Source organism: Grampus griseus, assembly GCF_964374135.1.
Source record: "Grampus griseus genome assembly, chromosome: 3".
Lineage (NCBI taxonomy): Eukaryota > Metazoa > Chordata > Mammalia > Artiodactyla > Delphinidae > Grampus > Grampus griseus.
The window spans coordinates 97,416,810-97,442,698 of record NC_139019.1 but is presented as its reverse complement, the minus strand read 5'-3'; the positions used below and the strand labels follow the sequence as shown (position 1 = coordinate 97,442,698).

Genomic DNA, 25,889 nt, shown 5'->3' with positions numbered 1-25,889 from the left:
CATTTTTACTTCCTGTAAAGGTACATGCACTTGTCACTAATAAGCTAAAGTAACCAGTACACTTACTCTTTCCTTGCCTAACATATGACAAAAGCAGTCAAGTGCAATAGAAAAATTAATGATTTTTTAGCCACCTCCTTCATTAGTCATTTTTGACTTTCAGTGAATTTACTGTCTTGCCACCCCACAAAATAATAACAAAACAATTACATATATGTTAATAAACCCCACAAGTATCAAGAGCTCAAAGGCTGAAATCCTATTAACTAAGACTACCTTTCTACTGGATAACCCAGGAAATTTAAAAAAAAAAAAAATAGTTGCAATATCCTCTAACAGACACTTATTCAAACATATCTGATTAAAAGAGAACAATCAGTAAGTAGGTTTCTATCAAGTAACCCAGTAAGTTAAAGAAAAAAATTAAAATATTCCGTAGTAGTCACTTTTTAAAACAAACGTATCTACTTGATTTAAGAACAATAGCAAAGGGGAAGAAAAGGGAGAACAGCTTTCTTTGTCTTGGTAGCTCTCTCCTTCAGATTCCCTCCTCTGTTTTAACACCTCCCTCCCTTCCCCTCCCCCTCTGTGTATACTCCCCTACTTTTCTCCCCTTTCCATCTACTCTGGGCTTCTCTCCCTCTGCTTTCTCCTATAATTCTCTGCTTCTCACGTTCTCCAACCCACCCTCCGTTTCCACCTCTCCTACCTCTCACCGCTACCCCCTTCCTAGGGCCCCTCCTTCTTCTTACCTTTCCAAACCCTCTGTTTCTCCTTCCTTTCCCCAGCCTTATGCCTCTCCCCCCTCTTCCTCCTTCATTTTTCTCCCTCTTTTTCCCTCTATCTCCCTCTGACCTTTTCCTCCCCTCCTTCCCTCTCTTAGTTTCTCTCTAGTACATTTAAATACACACAAGCAGTAGCAATGAGATTAAAAATAAACAGAAACAGAAGAAAATACAAAAAGGCAATATGGAAGTTCAAGGTTCATAGTGCCAATCAGTAAATGGCAGAATGGGAAGGCTTATAAAGAAAGAGCAGAAGATAGGAGACTAAAGGCCTGAACAGACAGCAATCAGGAGAGGTACAGAACTTAGGCAAGACCAACAAAGCAAGCTAAAAAGTTGCAAAACTCAGAAGCATGGACAGGGCTTCGACCCCACATGACTCTCTTCAGGATACCATGCCTTACAAATAATGCCACGCCTTACAAACAGCTGGCAGGTAATATAAGCATGGCATAGAAGAAATATCCAGATGTATTTGAGGCACTGCTCAGGCAATACCTCCCCCCTTCCTCACTTCATCAAGGTATCTTATTCTCTCTCCAATAAGCATATCATATTCAGGTGTAGCACTCTCCCTCCCAACCAAAAAAAAAAAAAAATATATATATATATATATATATATATATAAATGAATGACCTTATATGGGCAACCATGTGATGGGTAAGTGTCTGCAACAGCTGTCCTATCTTTTTTTTTTTAATTTTATTTTATTTAGCTGCCCTATGCTGATGCAACGAAAGGCTAAGATGCTTTTGAAACTAGTTATGTAGAACCAACTTTTGGACGTTTTAGGGGGATATAACCAGACCTCCTAACCTGTCCTACATACAACAATTTTTAACTTGTAAAGAAGTACATGCTCATTACAAACACTTCCCCATTCTTCTCTCTCAAGCCAGCAGGCCCTTTATATAAAGTATTACCATCTGGTTAAGCATCTTAATTTTAAGATTCCATATCAGAAAGGATAATGGTCTTTGATGGGATCTCTTTCATCCTCATGAGAAAGGGTCAGCCTTCCCACTATATATCTGCAGGCAGCGGGTGAAACAAAAATGAAAACTAAAAGAACTAAGGGAGATTAGCTGGTTCTTTAGTGAAATGGATCCAAAAATGAAATTCTGGAAACCTTGAAAAGATGCCGTAACTAACAGAAAAGTCTAGCTCTGTATCAGTTCCCTATGTTGCAGAATTTAGTTGATAAGAAATAAAATAAGCAGGGCAAAAAAAAACCCTTAATATGCCTTTTTGCTGTCATTGGGCATTCGTAATGCCCCAGTTTAAGGTACTGCCTCTGTATCCACCGTGATCACTTTTGCCAACACTAAGTGAACTAGGTCAGGAGTAGATGTGACTGTCCTCTCTCAAAAGATAAAATATTTCACAAGCCTCATTTTTAGTATTCTGGTGGTCTAACTGGCTGCACATGAAAATACCTGGAATAGAAGAAGAAATCAGCCTCCGAAATAATGTGATCTTGTGATAGTTCTAAAAGGTTAACAGTTTGTGATGACAGCTATTTTTACTTTACATTTGTCATAGCTCATTCTATTCTAAACACGTTTTTATACGTGTGGGCAATGATCTCAGAGGTACTAGAGCAACAGTTCTCAAAGTGAAGCTGGAGTAAAGGTGCTTTTGCTAACAATACAGATTGCCCACACCACTCTCCCTTGGCCCAAAAACTGTGAAACATACTTCTAACAAAAGAACCATCACTGTACCTACAGTGTCCTACTCCTATGCTTTGTTAGACTGTAGGACTGAGGTAGGAAGAATGGTAACTACTGCACTCCAAAATAGCTCAAAAAAGTCTAGGTATAACAATGATGGATATATGCCATTATACATTTATCCAAACCCATCGAATGTACAACACCAAGAGTGAACCACAAAGTAAACTATGAACTTTAAGTGAAAATAATGTGTTGAAATAAGCATCAACTGTAACAAATGTACCACTCTGGTGGAGGATGTTGATAATGGGGGAGGCTGTGCATATGTGGGGGACAGGATTATGTGAGAAATCTCTGTACCTTCCCTTCAGCTTTGCTGTGAATCTGAAACTGCTCTAAAAAACGTCAAATAATTTTTAAAAAATCTAGGTATACTCTGCTGGCTCAGAAGAGCAAAACTAAAGTCAACAAATGATCTAGGTATGCTACCATGGATCAGCTTAAGACATCTCAGATGACAAAAAGATAAGGGAAAACCTGTACTGATCCATAGTGTGGCCAAATTGAAAATGGCCATGTGGAACAAAAAGGATTTCTACCTATACTTAAGTAATACAATAGCTCTGTAACTTACTAAATATAGGCAAAAATTCAACAGGATTATCAAGTCTTGCAAGGACTACAGGAAAAAAGAAAAGTACTAACAGGTGTGTTTGTGCATGCATGTGTAGGTTAAACTAATACCTAGTTTACGGCATCATAATGTATTAACCCATGCACTTCTCCTCAAAGATGCTGGGTGCAGTTAAAGAAATATTTGAGGCCTTATGGTATATGTTCTCAATAAAGCCTTTTTTTTTTAATTAAAAAAAAAAAAAGGGAAAACAGAGGAGATATAGAAGGGACAAGATAAGGGAGTGAAATGTGAAAAAGTTGATGCAAATGGCAATTTGGAGAATGATTAAGAGATGAAAGAATTGGATACATAACATAGAGAAGAAAACGATGCACAACTCTGTCACTTAAAGATATCTGATCTAGAGGTAAATTATCCTTTCATATGGCTCTCCTCTTAAGCGTCAACCATAGTTGACCGGTGGCCAGAGGTTTGCAGTCCAAGAACGATCTAGTATTACTTGAATCTTCATAGGCAAAAATCCTAAAGGAATGATTCTCAAAGTGAGAAAAGCAGTCAAAGTCACAAAGATGATGTTCTCTTAATACATGGGAAAAATGACTAATCCACTGACCTAGGCATATATTTGCTTGTTTTACGCCAGGAAAATCCATTTACAGCTCGAGGATGGGCCAGATATACAAAAGAAAAGTCAATTTCTCCTTGGGATTGTTTTTCTGAACTTTTATCTGGAGAGGTAACAGATGTCCGCCAGTTTTCTACATTATACCATACCTTTAAAAGACAGTCATCCTAAGGGGAAAAAAAAAACAAAAAACATCCAGATCAGAATTAAATTAAAGGTTAAGTCAAATACCAAAAGTAAGATTTTTCTCCCCAATTAAAGGAACTTAGGGATGTGAAGAGGAGTTGGGCATGGAGAAATTAGGAAGAAAATCTCTGATTCTGATACTTTTCTACTAGCATTCCTTAACTGTTCTTTAAGAATTAATGTGTGTGGATGTGTGTATTTTGCAAGGGTTGGTTCAAGGAAAATGCTAGTTACCATTTGGTATGGAAAATAAAGTCATTTAGGAAAGACCTAAAGATGAAGTTAGGGCTTCACGTGCCCACTTAGCCAAATACCAAATAAGAAAGCATTACCATTAGCAGACTTCAAAAGACTGGTGATTTTTGAAAACACAGTTTTTATAAATTACCATGTGAATGTTCAAAGAAAATGTTGATGATAACTAGTTAGCAACTACTACTATGTAAAATATTCTAAGCACAATCAAAATTGCATCTCCTAATTTGAGAAGGAAAGCAAGAACAAGAGAGACTAGCACGTACCAGGTTCTGTTCTTAAGCTATTAATTGCATTCCCAAAGCTGACTGTAAAGTCAATTAGATTAAACAGCTCTACTTTTATCCTAAAAAAAACCTCACTGAGGGTTTAAGGTATATCTCATATTCTTAGTCTGCAGGTTTTGAGCCATGGGAACAATAACTTCAGACTATTAGTTGTATGTAAAGTGCTCTGTGAACCAATGATTAAAAATAAAATAATTTCAAGGGAATACATTATTCTAAAATAAACAGGTAATAACAAAGAAAAGTTACAAATGTCCTTCTAGAAAGTCTGTAAATTCTTTTATTGTAAATACAGCCTAATATAGCTGTCAGCTAAAAGATAACATAAACAGTAGTTATAGTTGATTATTGACAGTATACTTCATCCATGACTCTGTGCCAGTCACTTTACATACACTGTCTAAACTAATTTGATGATCAACGACCTATGAGGTGGGTACTATCATCCTCAGTTTATACATGAGAAAACCAAGGCTCAAAGAGAGTAACTACTTGCCCAAGATCAAACAGTTGGTAAATGGCAAATTTATACCCAGATCTACCTTTGATCTACGTTGTTTCAATTATACCATACTGCCTTTAACACTATATTTAGCCAATTTTTGCTACTTAACATTTTTAACAGAAAATGTTTTCAACTTAATGAAGCCAGCTAATTTTTTTTGACATTTCAAACTATACCATAAACACAACTTGACAATAGTATTTTTACAAATTACCTTCCCAGCAGTGGCAAAAAATTCTCCATCTGGTGAAAACTTCATTAAATGAACTTGGGAAGCAGTTCTGTAAATTAAACAGACAAGAAATAATTTTCAAGGAAAATTAAATAAGAGAATGCAACATTACTTCTCTAAATTATATTCAGCAATTTGCTTCAAATAGAAAATTTTGTGATAAAACAAGTTTCACACTCGCTTATAGGTATATCTCATAAATATGAAATAAATTAAAAAATAGAAAACTTAATATTAAATATAAAAATTATTTTTTATGTAAAAATATCCATGCATAAGAATCATGTAAGGAATGACTTGTCAGTCTTTTTTTTTTTTTTTTTTGCGGTACGCGGGCCTCTCACTGTTGTGGCCTCTCCCGTTGCGGAGCACAGGCTCCGGACGAGCAGGCTCAGCAGCCATAGCTCACAGGCCTAGGCTTGTGGGATCTTCCCGGACTGGGGCACGAACCCGTGTCCCCTGCATCGGAAGGCAGACTCTCAACCACTGCGCCACCAGGGAAGCCCTGACTTGTCAGTCTTCAAAGCTTAAGACAAAAGAGCCATAGGTCTCATTCCCTTAGGATGTGAGAAAGAAAGGTTTCATTTTTTAATCTGGAAACCTAATTTCCGGAGCCATAGATACTTATATTCCAGCATACATTTACAAGGACAGTAAATCAGTATTTTAAAATGAATTCTGCCTTAAGGCAGCATTTGCATAATTAAAGATTATGTATGGGTTAATGGGAGACTTGCAACTATCATGGATTCGGCCTTCCAAGTTCACCAACATACTTGGTACATAGTTGTCTTTTCTTCTCCAAGGAGCTTTGGCTCATTTCCCTTCATCACCTTCCCTTCTGGCTACCTGTATATACTAATCTCAAGACACTTCTCACTGTGATTGCTTTCCTTTTCTTTACCCAAGTTCATGCTTAGATAGATTCATCCTAAATTTATTTGTAAAGCAGGCCAAAGAGATATTTTGTCACATTTCATTCCAAATAAAAATAACTTTTTCCCCCTGATTTTTAAAAAATATTTGTTTGCTTATTTGTTTGTTTGGCTGTGCCGGGTCTTACTGCGGCACGCAGGATCTTCGTTGCTGCGTGCAGGATCTTTAGTTGTGGCACTCGGAATCTTTTAGTTGCGGCATGCGGGGTCCTAATAGCGGCATGTGGGATCTAGTTCCCCGACCAGGGATCGAACCCAGCTGCCCTGCATTGGGAGCGCAGAGTCTTAACCACTGGACCACCAGGGAAGTCCCTTCCCTGATTTTAAATGTTACAAATACATAAGAGAAAATATTGATACAAATGGGTGAAAGGAAGAAAATAAAATCATCCATAGCTTCACCAATACCACAACACTCATTCTCATGCAAAATCACTGTTAACATTTTAATACACTGACTTCCAGACCTCTTCCATATTCCCTCTCCATCTACTTTCTGTGGAAGAGTGTGGGGAAGGAGATGGAAACTGATGCCATATTTACAATCTGCTTTGTAATATTTATTTTAAAATATGTCATGAACATTAAGTAGTACAATGAACATTTTTGCACACACATTTTTATGCATCTGGTTAATCCTAAGGACATCTTTAAAACAAATAATTAAAAGTCTGGTCTCCATGATTGTGACCTTGTTGCCCCTAGTCTTTTCTTAAAACAGTAGCTAAAGCAGTTCTTTTAAAAGAGAATTACTGGGTTGGCCAGAAAGTTCGTTTGGTTTTAAGTAAAAATAAGAGACATTTTTCATTTTCACGAAGAACTTTATTGAACGTATTCACTAGCCGAACGAACTTTTTGGCCAATCCACTAGATCTCAACACACCCTCTGCTTAAAAGCCCCAAGGCCTTCCCAACTCACTCAAAATAAAAGGCAAAAGCTTCACAATAACCTATAAGCTGACTCCTGACTCCCCTATTACTCCTCACTTTGTTCACTTTACTCCAGCCACAAGGTAACATACACTTTTACCTCAGAGCCTTGCACTAGTTCCCTCCTCCTACAACGTTCTTCACCAGAAGATACACACACATAGCTTACTCACTCACTTCCTTCAGGTCTATACTCAAATGTCACCTCTACTCTTCTTCCCCCTACCCTACTTAATTATTCTCTATCGTACCTACTGGTCCTCATCTAACAGGTATTAGCAGGGTTCTAAATGCACCACAAATGTATGATCAAACCCAACTTTGAAATGTATTCCAGTTAGTGTAATCTTCAGTTGATTCTAAAATAAAACTGGCATAGTTTCTAGTCCAAGGCTTTATTGCTTACTTAAATAACAAACCACCTCAAATAAACAATTAGTATGTCTAGTCCAAGTTCCCACTGTATAACTCTGATTATGATTTAACTTAATATCCTTCCCCTCTCCCAAATGCAAGAAATACATTTCAAATTCTCAGTTCAACCCAAGGAATCCCCTTACTAGATCTGCAGTGAAGGCACTATAGCACTTCTTTGTTCTTCTCTCCCCCATTAGCTCTTTCTAAAGAACTATCTTTGCAAAATCTTATTTCCTCTCTACATGTAAACCCTTTTTAACACCCATGATCTGGCTGAGGGGGTGCAAAATAACACAGAACCAGCTCCTTTGAAATCTCCTTTGTATATTCTATACATATAGGAGGTCTGCCTTACTCTGACTTTGGTATCTGATTTGTACCCTTTACTGCTTCATATGAAACTGACTCAGGGGACTTCCCGGGTGGCGCAGTAGTTAAGAATCCACCTGCCAGTGCAAGGGACACGGGTTCGAGCCCTGGTCTGGGAGGATCCCACATGCAACTAAGCCCGTGCACCACAACTGCTGAGCCTGTGCTCTAGAGCCTGCGAGCCACAACTACTGAAGCCTGCATGCCTAGAGCCCGTGCTCCGCAACAAGAGAAGCCACCACAATGAGAAGCCAGTGCACTGCAACGAAGACTAGCCCCCACTCGCCATAATTAGAGAAAGCCCGCACGCAGCAACGAAGACCCAACACAGCCAAAATTTTAAAAAATAAAATAAGAATTTTAAAAATATGTAAAACTGACTCAGGAAGAATGCCATTCCTAACATCCTGTCATACTGATTTACTGGTGTATTGTCTATCTCCCCCTATGTGTTCACAGCTATATTCTAAGCGCTTTTACCACTGTCTGGAACATGATAAGCACTCAACAAATATTTGTTGAATGAATGAAAGAAACTTGGACTTGCTATCTAAAGGGCATAAGAAAAATTAAGCCTGTTGATTCATACTTCCAAATTGATCTCTAGAAAGATGATACCAATTGTATGCCCTTATTAAGAGTATATAAGAATACCTTTCCTCCACTCACTCGTAATAGGTATTATTCATTCTCTTCTTTATGATTTTGAGTGAAGTCAATCAACTCTTAATATGCTCATTATGCATACGTACTACTGTTTAAAATTTTTCTCAAAAAAAATTTCTCTTCATTGTCCATTTTTGTTTACTTTTGAGATATGTTATTTTCTAGTTAATTTTTAAGACCTCCTTTTAAAAAAGGCATTAACCCAAAATTGCACATATTTCCCAACAAGTTTTTGGTTCTTTTCCTTATGGTCTTTTTGCTTTACAGAAATTTTTTATTGATACACAAAACTATTAATTTTTTCCTTTTCTTTCCTTTCAGTTTCTACTTTTGGTGTCATACTTAGAAATTTTTTCCATAACTCTAAAATAGCACTTCTCATTCAACAGTGATAGAACACAAATGATAAATGTTAGCCCAATATGTAATTTTTAATTTCCTAGTAGTGACATTTAAAAAAGTAAAAGGAAACAGGTAAAATTAAGTATATTTTATTTAATCCAATATATCAAAAATATTATCATCTTAATGTGTAATCAATTAAAATTTAATAAGAGTTTTACATTTTTTTCTTTGTGCAAAGTTTTTGAAATCTAGTGTTCATTTCATACTTTTAGGACATCTCAGTTAAGTCTAGCCATATTTCAAGGGCTCAAGTGAAATGAGGCTATCATACTGGACATGGTAGTATTAAACTATGACAATTCACCGATATTTTCTTCTAAAATTTTTTCATTGTATAGATATTGCTTCTTCTTCCTTTGAAATTTATTTTGGTGCCAAGTATGAAAGAGATTCTAACGTCATTTTCTCCACCACAGAACTAGCAAGTTGCCCCACTGATGTAAAATGCCACCTTATATACTGAATCTCCATGTATAATTGGGTCTAACCCTGGACCCTAATCTATCTGTTCCTGTATCAACAACAAACTGCTTGACCAGTTGTAGCTTTAGAATTCATTTTACTATACTGTATATCTTCATTCTTTTTTTCTTTCAGGATTTTCCTGATTTTCCCATATTTGTCCTTTTAAATAAAATTTGAACTATGCTCAAAAGTAGAAATTCCAATGAGATTTTGATAAGGATGATGTTCAACATACAGATTAGTCTGGGAAAAATATACTTCTTCACAATAGGAAAATTTCCATTCAAAATCATGACAGGTGTCTCTGTCTCCTTTTGTATAATTTAGCAAGTTCTTATTTAACTATCTTCATATAGGCCTAACACATTTCTATGTTTCTTCCTAGTTGTTTTATTCAACAATTTAAAAAAGGTAAAAAAGCGTCTGCAGAACATGGGAAATGGTGAATCCTCTGTATATAAGAAAAGGCATGTCAAAATCAATACTTTTTATGTTAGTATGGTTTTACACCAACTAAAATGCATTTATAATATAAGACCACATGGAACAGGTTTATTGGTTTAATCCCCTAATTAATTGCTTACTTGCAATGCCAAATGCATCTCCAATCCCCAAAGTTAAGATCTGTTTTATCTGGATTTTCATCTTCAGCTGATTTCTCCAAGTTAGCACTGGACCACAGTTGCAAACAGCTAGAACCAGTTAAAAGACGATTGCCTAAAATATATATATATCAAAAAAAATAATATATATATATCATTCACCAATTATTATTTAGGTATTTAATTAGTGAGTTAAGTACATGCTCAAGAGTTGTATATAATACTATAAAGATAATACAACTTTTTTAAAAAGTCAAATAACAAAAAGAGATTTGGGGTATGGGGGAGTAAGGCTATATTTTAACTTTGTTGAAGAAACTTAAGACAAAAAAGGGAACAGATCTTATCATCTCTCATCCAACAAACATTTAATGAGCATCTTCTTTGTAACAGGCACTGTGCTAGGCACTGGCAATACAATAAGAAATGAAAGACTGTCCTTTTTCATGATGGGTTCACATTCCAGTAGAGAAATATTATGAACAGAAGCATGAAAACATGCAAGTTCAAATATATTCCAGAGAATGCCTCATAATCTCATTATAGTTAAGGGATAAGGTACGTAGTAGACTTAGAAAAAGAAATAAGTTTGGAAAAAAGGGATCATATTGTGAAGCATTTTTGAGGTTCATAAAGAGTTCAGAGTTTGTTATAGGTAGCTGGAAGTTAAAGGTTTTATTTAGGGGGGGTGTAGTTTACATAAGTGTATCTGTATTTTAGAACAAGGGGTCTCAACTGGGAGGGGCTGTCAACAGATGGACGTAAGATGCCCATAAACCTCCTTCCAATGACATACATGCAAAAGTTATAGGTATACTTTGCGCATTTTTCTAGAGAGATAATCCATAATTTTCACCATACTTTCAAAAACTCCAGTAAACAAAGAAGGGTAAATTATGATTCTTTATAACTCTAGAGATAGGCAAGATTAGGAAAAATGTAAGACGCTGGGAAATCCGGTTAAATGACTATAATAAATACAGATGGGAAATCATGAGGATCTGAATCAAATATTAAAGTAATAAGCATGGATTTAAAAGCCATTTCAAAAAAAAGAACAGAATTTTCATGGCATGACACCAAGTAAAAAACAGAGAGATACAAGAGGTTTCAAGGAGAGATTCCAACTTTATGACTTGGGGAATTGAGTGGAAGATTGTGCTATCAAAGAAAATAAAGGCAGTACAATTTTGGCCAAAAAGCTGACAATAAATAAGGCATTCTATCTCTCTGGAAAGATCACTTTATTTAAAAAGTGAGTCTGTGGCAAAACACTGACTTTAGATCAGAAATCCTTGTGTCTAAATCCCAAATAAGTTACTCAATCAGCTATGTGAATTTGATCGAGTTGGGCAACCTCTGAGTCTCAATTTTCTCACCTATAAAATTAGAAGTTTGTGTAGAGCTGTTTTAAGAATTAGCTATAATATGTATTACATATCTAGCACAGGCTAGGCACTTAGCAGAAGCTCAATAAATAATAGCAACTAGGTGGAAAGTCCTATAGACAGATAAAAACAGCCCAGAAAGTATTGATACTAATGAGACATTCCATTTAAATATGGTTATCATTCCACTGTTTAGCTTAGCAACATACATACGTTTTCTTTTTTTTACTGAGATGTAACTGACATGTATCATTGTATTAGTTTCAGGTTACAACATAATGATTCAATATTTGTATACAGTGTGAAATGACCACCACAATAAGTCTCCTTAACATTCATCACCACACATGGCTACAATGTTTTTTCTTATGATGAGAACTTTAAGATCTACTTTCTCTTAGCAACTTTCAAATACACAATACAGAATTATTAAGCATAGTCACTATGTCATACATTACATCCCAGGATTTATTTATTTCATAACTGAAAGTTTGTACCTTCACCTATTTCATCTACTCTCCCCAATCCCACCCCACCCTACTCCAGCCCACTGCCTCTGACAACTACCAATCTGTTCTCTGTATCTATACGTTCAGTTTTGACAAGTTTTCTTTAACATAAACTAAAGGTGAAACTAAGGTAAACCATGAAGGATTAAGAAATTAATATAGAACACAAAATAATTCATCCCAGTTATGGAATGAAACAAAAGTAGGTAAGGTATGGCATAATACATTGATTTGAACAGAAAGGCAGAAGTATAGATATCAAAGTAGGAAAAAAAAGCATTAAGTCTAAAATAGTAAGTCTTATGATTTAAGCAAGATGCAATAGTGCGTTTGGAGACAACACAAAGGCACTATAGTCAGTTTACTAGCACCATCTGAAAAATATTCTTTATATCCCAATACCTGGCATATACTAATAAGTAAATATTCATCAAAACCGAAATACTAGTATTTCACTTAATATATTCTAAATCTGTTTATATAATTACAAAGTTCATTTACAAAAGTAATAATAGCTCCCCAATATATATTACAGTAATAACCCATTTCTCAACCAAACCACTTAAATTTTAAACTTTTTGATTATAAAAAGAAAAATGATAAACTTTTATGTGAATTTTAAATAAATCATGATTTAAAAGATAATGGTCATGAAATACTGGCAAGTCACTACTAGATATGTTAAGAAAATAAGTAGCTATCTTCTAATACTACTCTGTAATGATGATTTTAGAAGAACTAAAATACTGTCAATATCAATAACAATATCAATACTACCTTCTAAAGAATTAGTACTAACAGACTGCAGGTACAAAAATTCCAGGCAACTACTATGTCATTACTAAAGAAATATCACTCAATTCAAATAATAAATGTTTTTATTACAGTTATTCATGAGACTTCAAGTAGCCAGTTCACTTGCTAACAATATTTTTATAGGTAAGTACCTACATAAATACCTTTTTACAGAAAGTACCAACTACTTTCATATATACTACCATATCTGATCATTAAAAAACTATCTTGTGAAATAGATATTACCTTAATTTAAAGTGAGTTAACCATTCTTGATATGTTAAGTAATCTGCTCATGATCACAAAACTTGTAGTCATATATGTAAACATTTATTGAGAGCTTAATATATGATGGACCCCTAAAGATAAATAAAATACTGAATAAAATAGATTCTAAGCCCTTGCCTAATAAAAAAAAAGGTAAACAAATAATTATAATAAATTGTAGTGTTATCACAGAGTAACCATATAATTTATCATCCAAATAGGAACACTTGTGAAAGTAAAGGTGACACTGCTAATTATCTTATAAGGAAACAGGCATAAACTGGACATCAGCGACCCTATCCAGAGTAGAGTTATATTCAAAGTGCTGTACTAAATGCCAAATTTGAACCCAGGACAAATTTTTACTCTTTTCACTGTATGCATAAAATATACCTGTAGGCTACCAGCTAGTAAGCATCAATCTCATGAGAAAAAACATCTTAAAACATTATGTGATTTTTATTTAATCTAAGATAATCTCTTTTACCTTCTAAAATAATTTCCCAAGGTTCTGAACTTCGTATTCTAAATTAACATTTTTTCTCAGCCATTTTATCTACTATATTAAAATTTATCTTATCTATCTTAACTGATGACTTCTAGTTCTATGCTCCAAAGATAACTTCTTTCATAAATTTAGATTCAAATTTCTAACAATCTAATGAATACTGCTATAGGATATGCAAGCATCTCAAATTCCATACATCCAAATAAAATTTATGTTCCACTATCTCTAACTCCTACATATCACTCTTCCTGTGATCAAAGATACCCTCAGAATAATGTGAAATCCAGTTGTCAAGTAATGTCAATTCGACTACCTAAATGCATTTCATATCCATGAATTCCTTTCATTAGTCACGCCATATTAATTGAGCACCTACTATGATAAAGGCACTGAAATAAGTTCTTATTTCTCTTTCAGACTACTGTGAATGCACACTTTCCAAAGGTAATTATAGATAATACAGTATTTATCTTCCTGTTCCTCTTGTGTCTGATCATTCTAAGTTAGTGCTACCAGAAAAATCTGGCAAAACCATAAATCTTAGCCTGTCACTAGCCATTTTCAAAAACCTATACATTTTATACAATTAAAAGGAATTAAATTAAAATTCTTTAATTCTTCACATGATTGTAAAGGCTTTCCATATATGCTGTATTCTTATCTCATCACCAGACTCACTCCAGCCTCAATGAAGTACTAACCATTACTAGAATATATCTTATGCTTTCTTTCTTTGTTCCTCTTTGCTCACTCTGGTAAATTGGTAAAAATGACTTTAGGATGATTTTCTAATGCAGAAATAGATAACTGATACATATACACATTATCTCTTCTTAGAATTCACTTCTTTTTTCCTTCTTCAACCTATTCCCACCTTCACTGTCAAAATCTATCTACTCTCATGGCAAAAGGCTCCTCTGCAATGGAACTTTGATTCCCCACAAAGAATTAGTGTCTCCTTCCCAAAACAACAGGTATTCCTACAATAGCTGGACACTATTATGGTGCATATTTTCCTCATTTCAGTATAAGCTCTAAAATAGCACAACCTGTTTTACTTACTTTTGTGTTCCCCACAATTTCACACAAAGCAGAACTGAAATACATGAAAGTAAGAAAAAAAGCAATAGCCTAGACAAGTGTTATTTCACTTCAGTTAATTCTTCTTGTATTCTTACCTGCAGGATCCCAAGTTATATTGTGTGCTATTGAGTCCAGAAAAAATTGGCCACTTTTCTGCCACTGACTATATAATTCCTAAAATTAAAAAGTCATTTAGTCAATAATTATTGGCATCTTTTCTGTCAAACGTATATACTGACACTAATTATTTTTAACAATACATGTACTCATTTTTTTTAGGTATAATTGACCATGTAGTCATACTTAAAGAGAATAAAATGTTCAGCTTGTCAAGAAAAATAAGGAATATGTGATGGAGGAGATCAGTGAGAGAACATCCATTCCTATAAGTCCAAAAGCCTGTCTTTAGTATATTTAAACAACCAATAAGTATCTGCCAACTAGGACAACATATATATTAACCTCAGCCTTTTAAAGTTATAATTATTACTTTATTATTATTATAGTTACAAAGGTTTAATTTTAAATATGTCTGTGTCTGCTGTTTGAGGATTCCTCCTCTATAAAGTTTCATCTTCATCTGAGGGCGTACGGTTATGTGTGAAAATTCAGAATAAGAGATGTTAACACTTCCCTTACATTACATAATTTAAGGGCTTTTCATGCCTTAAAGCAATATTTTTCAAACTTTTTTAACCTGCAAACCAGCAAGAAATACATGTTGCACTATAACCCAGAACAAACACACATACACACACATAAATGCAATCTAAGTTCACCCTTAATACATGTGATGCGCTCTTAACATTTTCTATTATATTTCATTTTCTTTTAAATTCAGGTTGTGGCCTACTAAGTTGACTTCTCTAACCTCTAATACATTGAGATCCATAAACACTATCTTAATGTAGTCGTTCCCATACTTTAGTATGAAAACAGTCTAAGATGTTTATTAAAAATTCAAATGCTCAAGACCCATGCCCAAAGGTTCAGATTCAAAAGGTCCAGAACTGGGCACAGGAAATCTGTACTTTAAACCAACATCTCCAGGTGATTCTGATACAGGTGGCCTGCAGAATATGCTTTTATGAAACACTATCCTGCAGGAATGGCTCTCAATCACAGCACACATCAGAACTCCCTCTAGATCTATATGTACAAGCACACAGGCACAATCCCACACCTACACATTTAGAATTCCTCAGGGCAGGATATGGACACACGTATCAACTAGTGATTCTGAAGTGTACCTCTTGTGAAGAACCACCATCTTAAAAGAATATTCCAGAATGTACAAATAAAAGAATATAATATTTTTTATGAGGCTCTAAGGATTCTCTGAGACTATATCCTGGAATTCAAGATTTTGTGCATCTTCCAAGTTTATGATTTTTCCATTTGATCCAGTTTTCCCTTTATTCATCAGGCTTTTTTTTCACCCTCTCTGCAAAGTCAGTGCTGCCTACCAATAAACAAGCCTCTTCTTATTGAATTTTTTACACTATTATATTAAACAATTATAATTAGTACAAGAGAAAATGGGCAAAACCTGAAATTCTCAATTCTACCCTTATCAATAAAGGCATTTTAACATAACAAACTGATTTTTTTTTAAAGTCAGCTATTTCATTCAACAAATACTTATTGAGTATTATTTGAAATACAGTGTTTTGGATGGAGCAACCACCTTTAAAATTTGTTTTTAGTGCTATCAGTTACTAACTCATAAGGGTGTGAGAGCCTCTAACACTGGATTCATTAGGTAATATATAAACACAAATAGAAATGAGGAGAGAACTGTGGACTCTCCTTCCATGAAATTTTAAAATGGATATCAATTAACCCAGAGAAAATATTTTTCATTAACACAAGGTAGGGAAAAAGAATGCTCACACCCAGGAATCAAGACAACTAGTTTCTCTCTTAGTTCTGGGGCTCAATAGCTGTTTCACTGCTCAAGTCACTTATTTTGGGGTCTCTGCTGCCTTATTTATAAAAAAAGAAGTAACAGCTGCCCAACTAAGTCAGAGGGAATTTGTAAGATACTAATGAGCTACGTGAAAATGAAATGAAAGCTATTAAAAGATATATAAGGTAAATCTATTGTTGACACACTGTTTAATTCTTTACATTTAACACATTTCTACAGTCTCTGACATCAAAAATAAACAAACATTAACCAATTTCGGAATTGAGCAAAGAGCCTCTTAAGGTTGACCTGCTCAGTTTCAATAGCTACAGAGCAGCAGAGAAATAAACCAGTCCTATGACTCCTACTACAATGCTCTTTAGACACACCATGCTGATCTTCTTCCACATGGTTCAAATCACTAGCTTAACCTTCAGTAGAAACGGATAAAACAGCCTGATCTGACTGTTATCTTTAAGAGCATCTAAACACCCAAGAAATCTACTACATAACCTCAATATTTATAAATTATAAAGTTTTAACCAACTCTCAGGAACTATTTCTGAATATAGTTTCTTTATTAAAAAAAAATTCACTGACCCACTAACAATTATTACATGATATAATAAGTGCAAGAAAGTAAGTTCAGGGGGTAGGTTAAGACTTTGCAATTAAAACATGTCACTTTAAGAACAAAATATATAAAGCAGAAAAACTACCTAAAAGTAGATCACAGAAACAAAGAACAAGTGCCACATATGACTGGACAATGATGTTTGCCATTAGCAATAAAGTAACTAACAAGTTTCAAGTTGTTGACTCTTCAAATACTTAATAAAAGAAAAAAATGATAGATGGAAAAAAAAGAAAAGCATTTCAAGATAATTCATATGCACAATTTAGTTTAATTCTACTTCAATGAAACATACATCTTTAATAAGGAAGTGGCATTTAACATGTTGTCTTTAATTACAGTGTATAATTTATACTGATTTATGTGATCACTCTAATTTTGTACTCTTAAAAATGGTATATTTTAATACACAACACATTTTCATTTCTAAGAGAAAAAGATGAATTACTGACCAAATTTTTCTTTTGCTTCGGTAGGTTAACTGGTTCAAAAACAGATACAACATTTCCATAGGATGCTGCAATCTTTTAAAAAGAAAAAAGAAAGAAAAGTTATGGATATGTTAACTTACTTATGAATCAAAAGAACAAAAGAAATTAACAGTATAACTTAAAAAATACCCAACACAGGGCTTCCCTGGTGGCGCAGTGGTTGAGAGTCCGCCTGCCGATGCAGGGGACACGGGTTCGTGCCCCGGTCCGGGAAGATCCCACATGCCATGGAGCGGCTGGGCCCGTGAGCCATGGCCGCTGAGCCTGCGCGTCCGGAGCCTGTGCTCCGCAACGGGAGAGGCCACAGCAGCGAGAGGCCCGCGTACCGCAAAAAAAAAAAAAAAAAAATACCCAACACAAAATTTCTTTCACCAATACTTGAGAATGTCAATTTTGGGGACTACCATATCTGGATCAGAATTCCAGTGCTGTCACTGTGTACCAGCAAGTTAAGCTCTCTGAACCTTAGTTTCTATCTATATTTACAGTATATATAATACTATCTTCCTAATAGGATTATTTTGAGGGTTGAAATAACATTTGTAAAGCATCTGGTAAAGAATTATCTATATAAGATGCATAGTAAATGTTAATTTCCTTCCTCACAGAAGAAAATGTATTGATGTATTCCTTGTCAAGTATGGAATTTGACGTGACTTAAAAATCAAGTTTTTAGGTTATCTGTCTTCAAAGTTCAGAATTCTGTCAGTGTATATTTAACTTTTTAGAAGTAAAACTTAGATCTATTCCTTTGTAAACTCTCTAAGGAGTATATTTTTTCAATATTCTATTTTATTTGAGTAACTTTCAAATATTTACTCTTAAATCAATGAAGCATAACCCTTGCTGGCTCTGTTTTATAAGGTAGCTACTACTATAGCTTGAGTGAGTCACAAATAAAGAACATTAAAACATCAGAAATCAGACAGATATATAGATAGAATGAATGATCAGGGATAAAAATAAGAACATATAATCTAGTGAAGACAGTAAGAAATGAGGATGTAACATACATAATGGAAAAAAAAACTTTCAATGGATATTTTAAAGTGTTCTGAGGAGATCTTAGAAGGTAGAAATCATCTGCACTGACTTCACCTGGGAGTATTTAGTTTGCGCCTTTAAATGTGGATAGAATTTCAAACTGCAGTGAGTGTTCAATTTTAGAAATAGGGCATAGTATGAACACAAGTGTACATCTTTTTTTTAAATATTTATTTATTTGGCTGCTCCAGGTCGTAGTCGTGGCACGTGAAATCTTCGTTGCCGCATGCAGGATCTAGTTCCCTGACCAGGGATTGCACCTGGGGCCCCTGCATTGGGTGTGTGGAGTCTTAACCATTGGACTACCAGGGAAGTCCCCACGAGTGTAAATATTAAAAGAGGTAAAGTACGTTGGGAGGTGACTGAGCACCAGCCCAGGCAGAAGAGAGAAATAATGGACATGAGGCCAAAAAGGCAAGTGTGAGTGGGTTAAATAAGGTCTCAAACCAAGGTGAACAATTTGAACTTTTCTAAGTTCATGGGAAACTAAGAATGGTTTTAAGCAAATGAATAACAAGTCAAATGCAGATGAATTTTCTTAGGAAAATTAATCTGGTAGTACAAATAAAAAAACAGTAATGATAAAATATTGATGCCTATGGTATCAAGAAGCATTTCCTTCTAAAAGGTAAACAGAAATCCCAAGTACCAAAATCTACAAATTTTCATCTTGATACCTTAAGGAATCATTTGAGTATACTGTTTTCTGTAAAACAAAGGAAATTTACCCTTTATTAGAATAATTATAAAACCAAATGACCTCTTCATTCTAACCTGGATTTCATGTAATATAGATTAAAAGATAACTCATATTGAAAATTTCTAAAATTAGATTTCCAACATTAACAAGCCCTATGTGAATCTAAATGGTATAAGTAAGTTTTTATATACAATCAAGATTACAGAACTACAGAGCTACGAGATCAAACAAACATGAAGAGAAAGGGAAAAAAGTCTCAAGGATTTTTAGCATTCCATAATAAAAACCACTTTCGTAGTACAGTGAGAATGAAAGGCATGAACAAAAGAAAGACAGATGAGATACCTGTAACTCTACTGAAAGGAAGGAACACAGGAATAACAAAAAGAACAGTAGTCCAAAAAGTAGGCAAAGACTACAAGAGTTGAAACTCCTTTGTTACGAGTATCTTTAAACTAGGTCCCAAGAAGTAACTTTTCAGAATGGCAGCCTTATTAGGAATGATTACATTAAAAAAAATAAGGTTGGGCCCATTTTGATTTCTCACACAAAATGTTCTGGTAGAATCACAAACAATATACATGAATTAAGTATCTACCAAAAAAATTAAATTTGCAAAGTTCAGCCTAGTCTAGTTGCAACTGTACCTAGGCCTGGTCATCTATGCCTATATGGTGCTATATTAAGCTATACACTATACTGCCTATAAGTTATAACTCTCCCAACTCTGGTACTATACAGAACTGTATTTAACCTGATGTTAAATCATATGCCCTGTTTCTTTTTTTTTTTTTTTTTGCGGTACGCGGGCCTTTCACTGTTGTGGCCTCTCCCGTTGCGGAGCACAGGCTCCAGATGCGCAGGCTCAGCGTCCATGGCTCACAGGCTCAGTCGCTCCGCGCGGCATGTGGGATCTTCCCGGACTGGGGCACGAACCCATGTCCCCGGCATTGGCAGGCGGACTCTCAACCACTGCGCCACCAGGAAAGCCCATGCCCTGTTTCTTTTGTTTTTGTTGCTTTTTTACTTTCAAGGTAACTTTATACTTTCCATGTGTAAACAGAAGTTCAAATTAAATTTTTCATTTTTCTTATAGACTTGGAATAAATTATTCAAAAAATTATCAATTTATGTTCGTTTTTGTACAAAGTTTATCTAGAAGTTACAAGGAGATAACTACCTGTTTACAGACAAAAAAGGACTCTAACAACAATTTCTTTTCAGGGTTTATTTCTAAATAGACTGAAGTTTATTGTCACTCCTTTCCCTCAATCCAATTAATTTTTAAATAAGTAAGCTTTATACCTATTCTACAGGTAATATTACATTTGTTTGTCAATTCATGGAGAAAACTATGCTATATTTCAAGATTATATGAGAACAGAATTCCTGACAATCTCTAAGATACATCTGAGTCAGGAATTTTGTTCTCTAGAGTGCATCTTAGAGAGCCAAAGAAACCTGTAGCTACATTGTCTTGGAAACACAGCAAGTCTCTAATTCAATAGGAAATAGATACTTCAGAGACTATACTTACAAAAACCATATTCAAAACAAATCTCATATCACCACAAGATTACAAACCTTGCCTTGTTGCATTGAACAATCTACACATCCTACTTGAATATTTCCATGTTTAGCTCCTGGGATTATTTGCAGTCTTTCAAAATCACTTCCCAGTATAACAATGTCACATCCAGAGGCATAAGCCTAAAAACAAAGAAAAAAATGAACAAAGTAAAATAAAAATGATAAAATTGTCAAGAAAATATTTATCATGTATGACACTGGCATTAAATATTAACAGACTAATTTTAAATATTTTAAAAAATCTTTATTATTTGAGAATATTCCCCTTACCTCCCACATATAGTCCCATCAGTCAGTCCTTTCTGCAAAATATATACCAATTCCTTTCACTTTTTCCATCTCCACTGAATGCTACTGCCCTTATCTAAACTACCATAATCTCTCTCCTGCATTATTGTTTATACTCTGACTGCTTCCATTCTTGCTTCCCTCTAATTCCTTTCCACACCCAGACAAGAGTGATCTTTTAAAAATGTTTATTACACCAAGTAATTTTCCCTTCAATAGTTTCCTCATCGCACTTGGAATAAAATCTCAACTTCTTATCAATGTCAATGCCCTAAATGATTGTCCTAATTCCCCAAATCCATCTCAAGCTACTCTTTCATTCCCTCAATTGGCTCCTGCCCTTACATTGCCCTTCTTTCTGTTTCTTCGGCGTAACAATCTTTTTTCACCTCAAGGTGGTTTACCTTCCTTCTATCTGCCTGGTCTTTGTCTAACTAGCTTCTTTTCAACATTCATGTCTCAGTTCCTGAATATACTCATATTGATCAATATTCTTCCCCCCTCCCCTAATTACTTTCCATCACACTACTCTTTTTCTTCTTCATAGCATATACCACAATTTGTAAATATCTTGCTTGTTATCCATTTCCATTACTACAAGTTAAGGTCCAAGATGAAAAAGTAGGGTTCAAGTTTATCTTGTTCTCTGCTCTTAGATCACAGGAGTTTCTTCCATTTAAGAGTACGTGGCTGTCGTCCTAGAATTTACATGCAGCATAATTCTGAAAATAAAATATCTATCACAAACTGCTTTCCATCCTAAGTTCTTAAAATTTTAGTAATTCTTTACTTTCTCATCACTTTTGCACATATACATACACCTTACTTAATGTAAAAAATATTATACTTAATATATACTTCATAACCGTAATTCCTACCAAAGCCAAAATGGTTCTGTACAAGCTACCAAAAAATATTAGAAAAGGGACTTGAAAGAACATACAAATAAATCTGCTCACATTATCAACAAGAAAATGAGGCCTAAATTGGCCGACAACTTCTTAGTGGCAGAGTGGGCTTGAGAACTCTGATCTCTTGATTTTTGATCTAGTGCTATTTTGATGTCAGAACAGGAACTTCCCTAGTTAAGCATGCTTGTCTGGAATTTTCCTAAAAGGAATTAGGGGAAATCAAGTCTGTTTCTACTAGTGCCACACAGTGGAAAAAACTGGCTCAGTAAACAAACAAAAAACCTCATGATGGTCTGCTCACCTAGGTGTAAATATCCACAATAGGATCATAAGGCTTGTCACAAGACTAACAGCCAGAATAAATTCCAAAAACTAATTTATGAAAAATGTCATTAACAATACTCTAAAATACCTTAATATTTTAGAAACTGATTTTCTCCTGAATATTATATTTTGATAAAATACTGATTGCCACTGTTTACCAAAATACTGTATTAAATTTGGAATGTTTACAATGTAGATTTCCTCCTCACTAAACAAAATTTTTTCAGTTTCCATTGACTAGAATATATATATATATATTTTAAAATGTGTTCATAACTTTGCCTTCTTTTTGTTTACCTGCAATTATATATCTACTTACAGATATTGTGTTGCACCTATTTTTGTCAATCAGGACTCTAAGTTTTCCTGAATTAAGTCTACATGAATCCTGAAGTACCTCACAAAATTACTGTTTATTTCAACAAGTATTAAACATTTATAAACTTGATAAATGCAAAGTTACCTCAGAAATAAACATCTATCCCTATAGAAAGATGCCAACTTATAATACAAATAAACCTAAAGACTTATCCAGTTCTGGATTACCCTTGTTCTTTTGCTGCTGCTATTATACTATCACTGCCTGTCAGTTAATTTTTCCTTAGTGACGGCACTAGAAGGTGCAAAGCTATCTATCCCTAGTTTTGGCAAACTTTAAATTGAATAAAAATTATTGATCTTCATCTGGAATATCTCTGTCATTTAGTCCTCACTTTCTTCTTTCAGAGTTATAACTAATGGATGGCAATAAACTGGTAAATGGGGAAAAAACAAAAAACAAATATAACGAACTGCAGTTTACAGTTCATCAGTTGACTATTATCCTTGGGGCTTATAATAAAAACAACTTCTGGTTTTCTTGACTACAGAATTTTAATTTTTATAGTTTATTTGACTAATTAAATATAAAATGCATTAGAGACTCAAACTCTATTTGTGTTTTGTTCCATTTCTTAATCATTTTCAAGAATGTGTAAACATCTCCTTAAAAATCCTGCTGTGCACAGAATACTGGTTGAATAAACTGTGGTACATAGCCACGATGGAGTATTAAAACAGCTATAAAAAGAATGAGGAAGAAATCTATGAACTGACTTGGAGTGATTTCTAGGGGATATTATAAAGTGAAAAAAAAAAAAAGTAGAAAAGAGCATATATGGCAATTTTTTGTGTGTAAGGAACAAGGAAAATAAAACACGTGTACCTGGCTTGCTACAAAAAGGAACAAAGGGAGAATAAAACTAGGGAAAAATGAAGTTGGATACCTACAAAAGGGGAGAAGATGAAGTGGAAGCAAAGAATAACACTTCTGAGTATAACTTTTTATATACTCACGACTTCTTTTTAAAATTGAAGTATAACTGACCTACAGCACTCTGTTAGTTCCAGGTGCACAACTCCGTGATTCTACATTTCCATACATTATAAAGTGATCATCATTAAGTCTAGTTATTATGTGTCACCATACAAAGATATTACAGTATTATTGACTATATTCCCCATGCTGTACATTTAATGCCCATGACTCATTTATTTTGTAACTGGAAGTTTCTATTTCTTAATCTCCCTTACCTATTTCACTTATCACTCCCACCTCCCCCTTCCCTCCGCTCTGGCAACCACATTTGTCCCCTGTATCTATGAGTCTGTTACCGTTCTGCTGTTTGTTCATTTGTTTTGTTTTTTAGATTCCACATATAAGTGAAATCATACGGTATTTGTCTTTGTCTGACTTACTTCACTTAGCATAATACCCTCCAGGTCCACACATATTGTCACAAATGGCAAGATTCCATTCTTTTTTTATGGCTGAGTAATATTCCACTGTGTGTGTATACATGTATACACACACACACACACACACACACCTTTATCCATTCATCTACCAGTGGACACTAGTTATGACTTTTGAAACACGTTAACATCATACATATTCAAAAAATTGATTTAAATCAATCAGAATGGGGGGGAGGTGAAACAAAGGAACTAAGTACATTTCAAACAAATACTATATCTACACTGAAAGAAAGAAGGCAGGAAGGAACTAAGTAACTTATGAACACAGAATTTGACTATACGTTTGCAGCCTTGGAGAGTGAGAAGGAAAAAACTAGTCTTCCTCCCGTGTTTCTCCTTTGCTCTCACATTATTACCACATTCACAACACTTCTGACAACAGATATGGGGGGGGGGTTTTAACCACACCAAGCAAGCAATTATGTGACACCAACTGAGTATCCTACAATTTAACTCAGTCCTGACACTATCTGCCTGGAGATAGAATCAGATCCCACAAGTTAAGGGCTCAGCCTTAACTGAGACTGCCCTCCACTTCAGATGCTAATCACAAATAGTAGGTCCTCAGATTACCCACAACTTCTGTCCCAGTCAAAGGTTCCCATGACCTCTTCCCCCTTGGATTTATTTGCTAAAACAGTGCGAAGAACTCAGGGAAACACTTATGCTTACCAGTGTGATAAAGGATACAAATAAACAGCCAGAAAAAGAGATGGGGGCGGGGAGGGGGGCACTTTTTTGTGCTTTCCTCTATCTTTCATTCACTGTAGTCATCTGAGCCTATTTTTTCTTCTTGACAGGGCCAAATGCTAAGTGCTTTTCACTGGTATCCCATTTAATCCTCACAACAAATCCTGTGAGATATTTACTATAATCAATCCATTTTACTGATAAGGAAACTCGAACTTAGATTGAGTAATTGGCTCAAGTCTCAGAGCTAGTATCAGACACAAATGAGACTGAAAGCAAGTTATAACTAATGGGAAAGAACATGCTCTTACTCCTTCTGCTATGCTGCCATACAATGCCTTATAAATAAACATGATGTGAATTTAATAACTGTCCCCTAATTTCTTCCTATAATTAAAAATGACTTCTTTGGATGTAAAGCAACCAGAATTCCCATAACTGCTGATACGAATGTAAAATAAAATGGTCCCACTACTTTGGAAAGGTAAACACAGGCACACTCAATGATCCAGCAATTCTACCTCTAAGTTTATACCCAACAGAAATGTGTCTATATGTACACTAAGAGACATGTACAAGAACATTCATAGCTATTCATAAAAGCTCCAAAGTAGAACCAACTCAAACATATAATAAAATGCATAAATAAACTGTAGTATATATATTTTAAATGGATAGCCACCAAGGACCTACTGTATAGCACAGGGAACTCTGCTCAATATTCTGTAACAACCTAATTGGGAGAACAATTTGAAAAAGAATAGATACTTATAACTGAATCACTTTGTTGTACACCTGAAACTAACACAACATTGTTAATCAACTGTACTCCAATGTAAAATAAAAAGTTAAAAAGAAAACGGCAGTATAATCATACAATGGAATACTATAAAGCAATGGTTCTCAAACTCTCTGGTTTCAGTAATCCTTTGTACACTTAAGAAAATACTGAGGATAACCACCCTAGCTTCTCCCTCCCCAAG

General features: G+C 34.7%; 1 protein-coding gene across 1 annotated transcript in view; it reads right to left on the bottom strand.

Moving 5' to 3' along the window:
* The window catches only part of DMXL1 (Dmx like 1), a gene marked incomplete at its 5' end in the record, with an annotated part of 132,187 nt that overhangs the window by 90,070 nt on the left and 16,228 nt on the right, over nucleotides 1-25,889 (bottom strand). Inside the window, 6 exons of the mRNA XM_082650313.1 lie at nucleotides 3,713-3,891; nucleotides 5,172-5,238; nucleotides 9,961-10,093; nucleotides 14,624-14,702; nucleotides 17,524-17,595; nucleotides 20,891-21,016. Of these exons, the coding sequence (XP_082506439.1) occupies nucleotides 3,713-3,891; nucleotides 5,172-5,238; nucleotides 9,961-10,093; nucleotides 14,624-14,702; nucleotides 17,524-17,595; nucleotides 20,891-21,016 (656 nt within the window). The remainder of the gene's footprint in view (nucleotides 1-3,712; nucleotides 3,892-5,171; nucleotides 5,239-9,960; nucleotides 10,094-14,623; nucleotides 14,703-17,523; nucleotides 17,596-20,890; nucleotides 21,017-25,889) is intronic.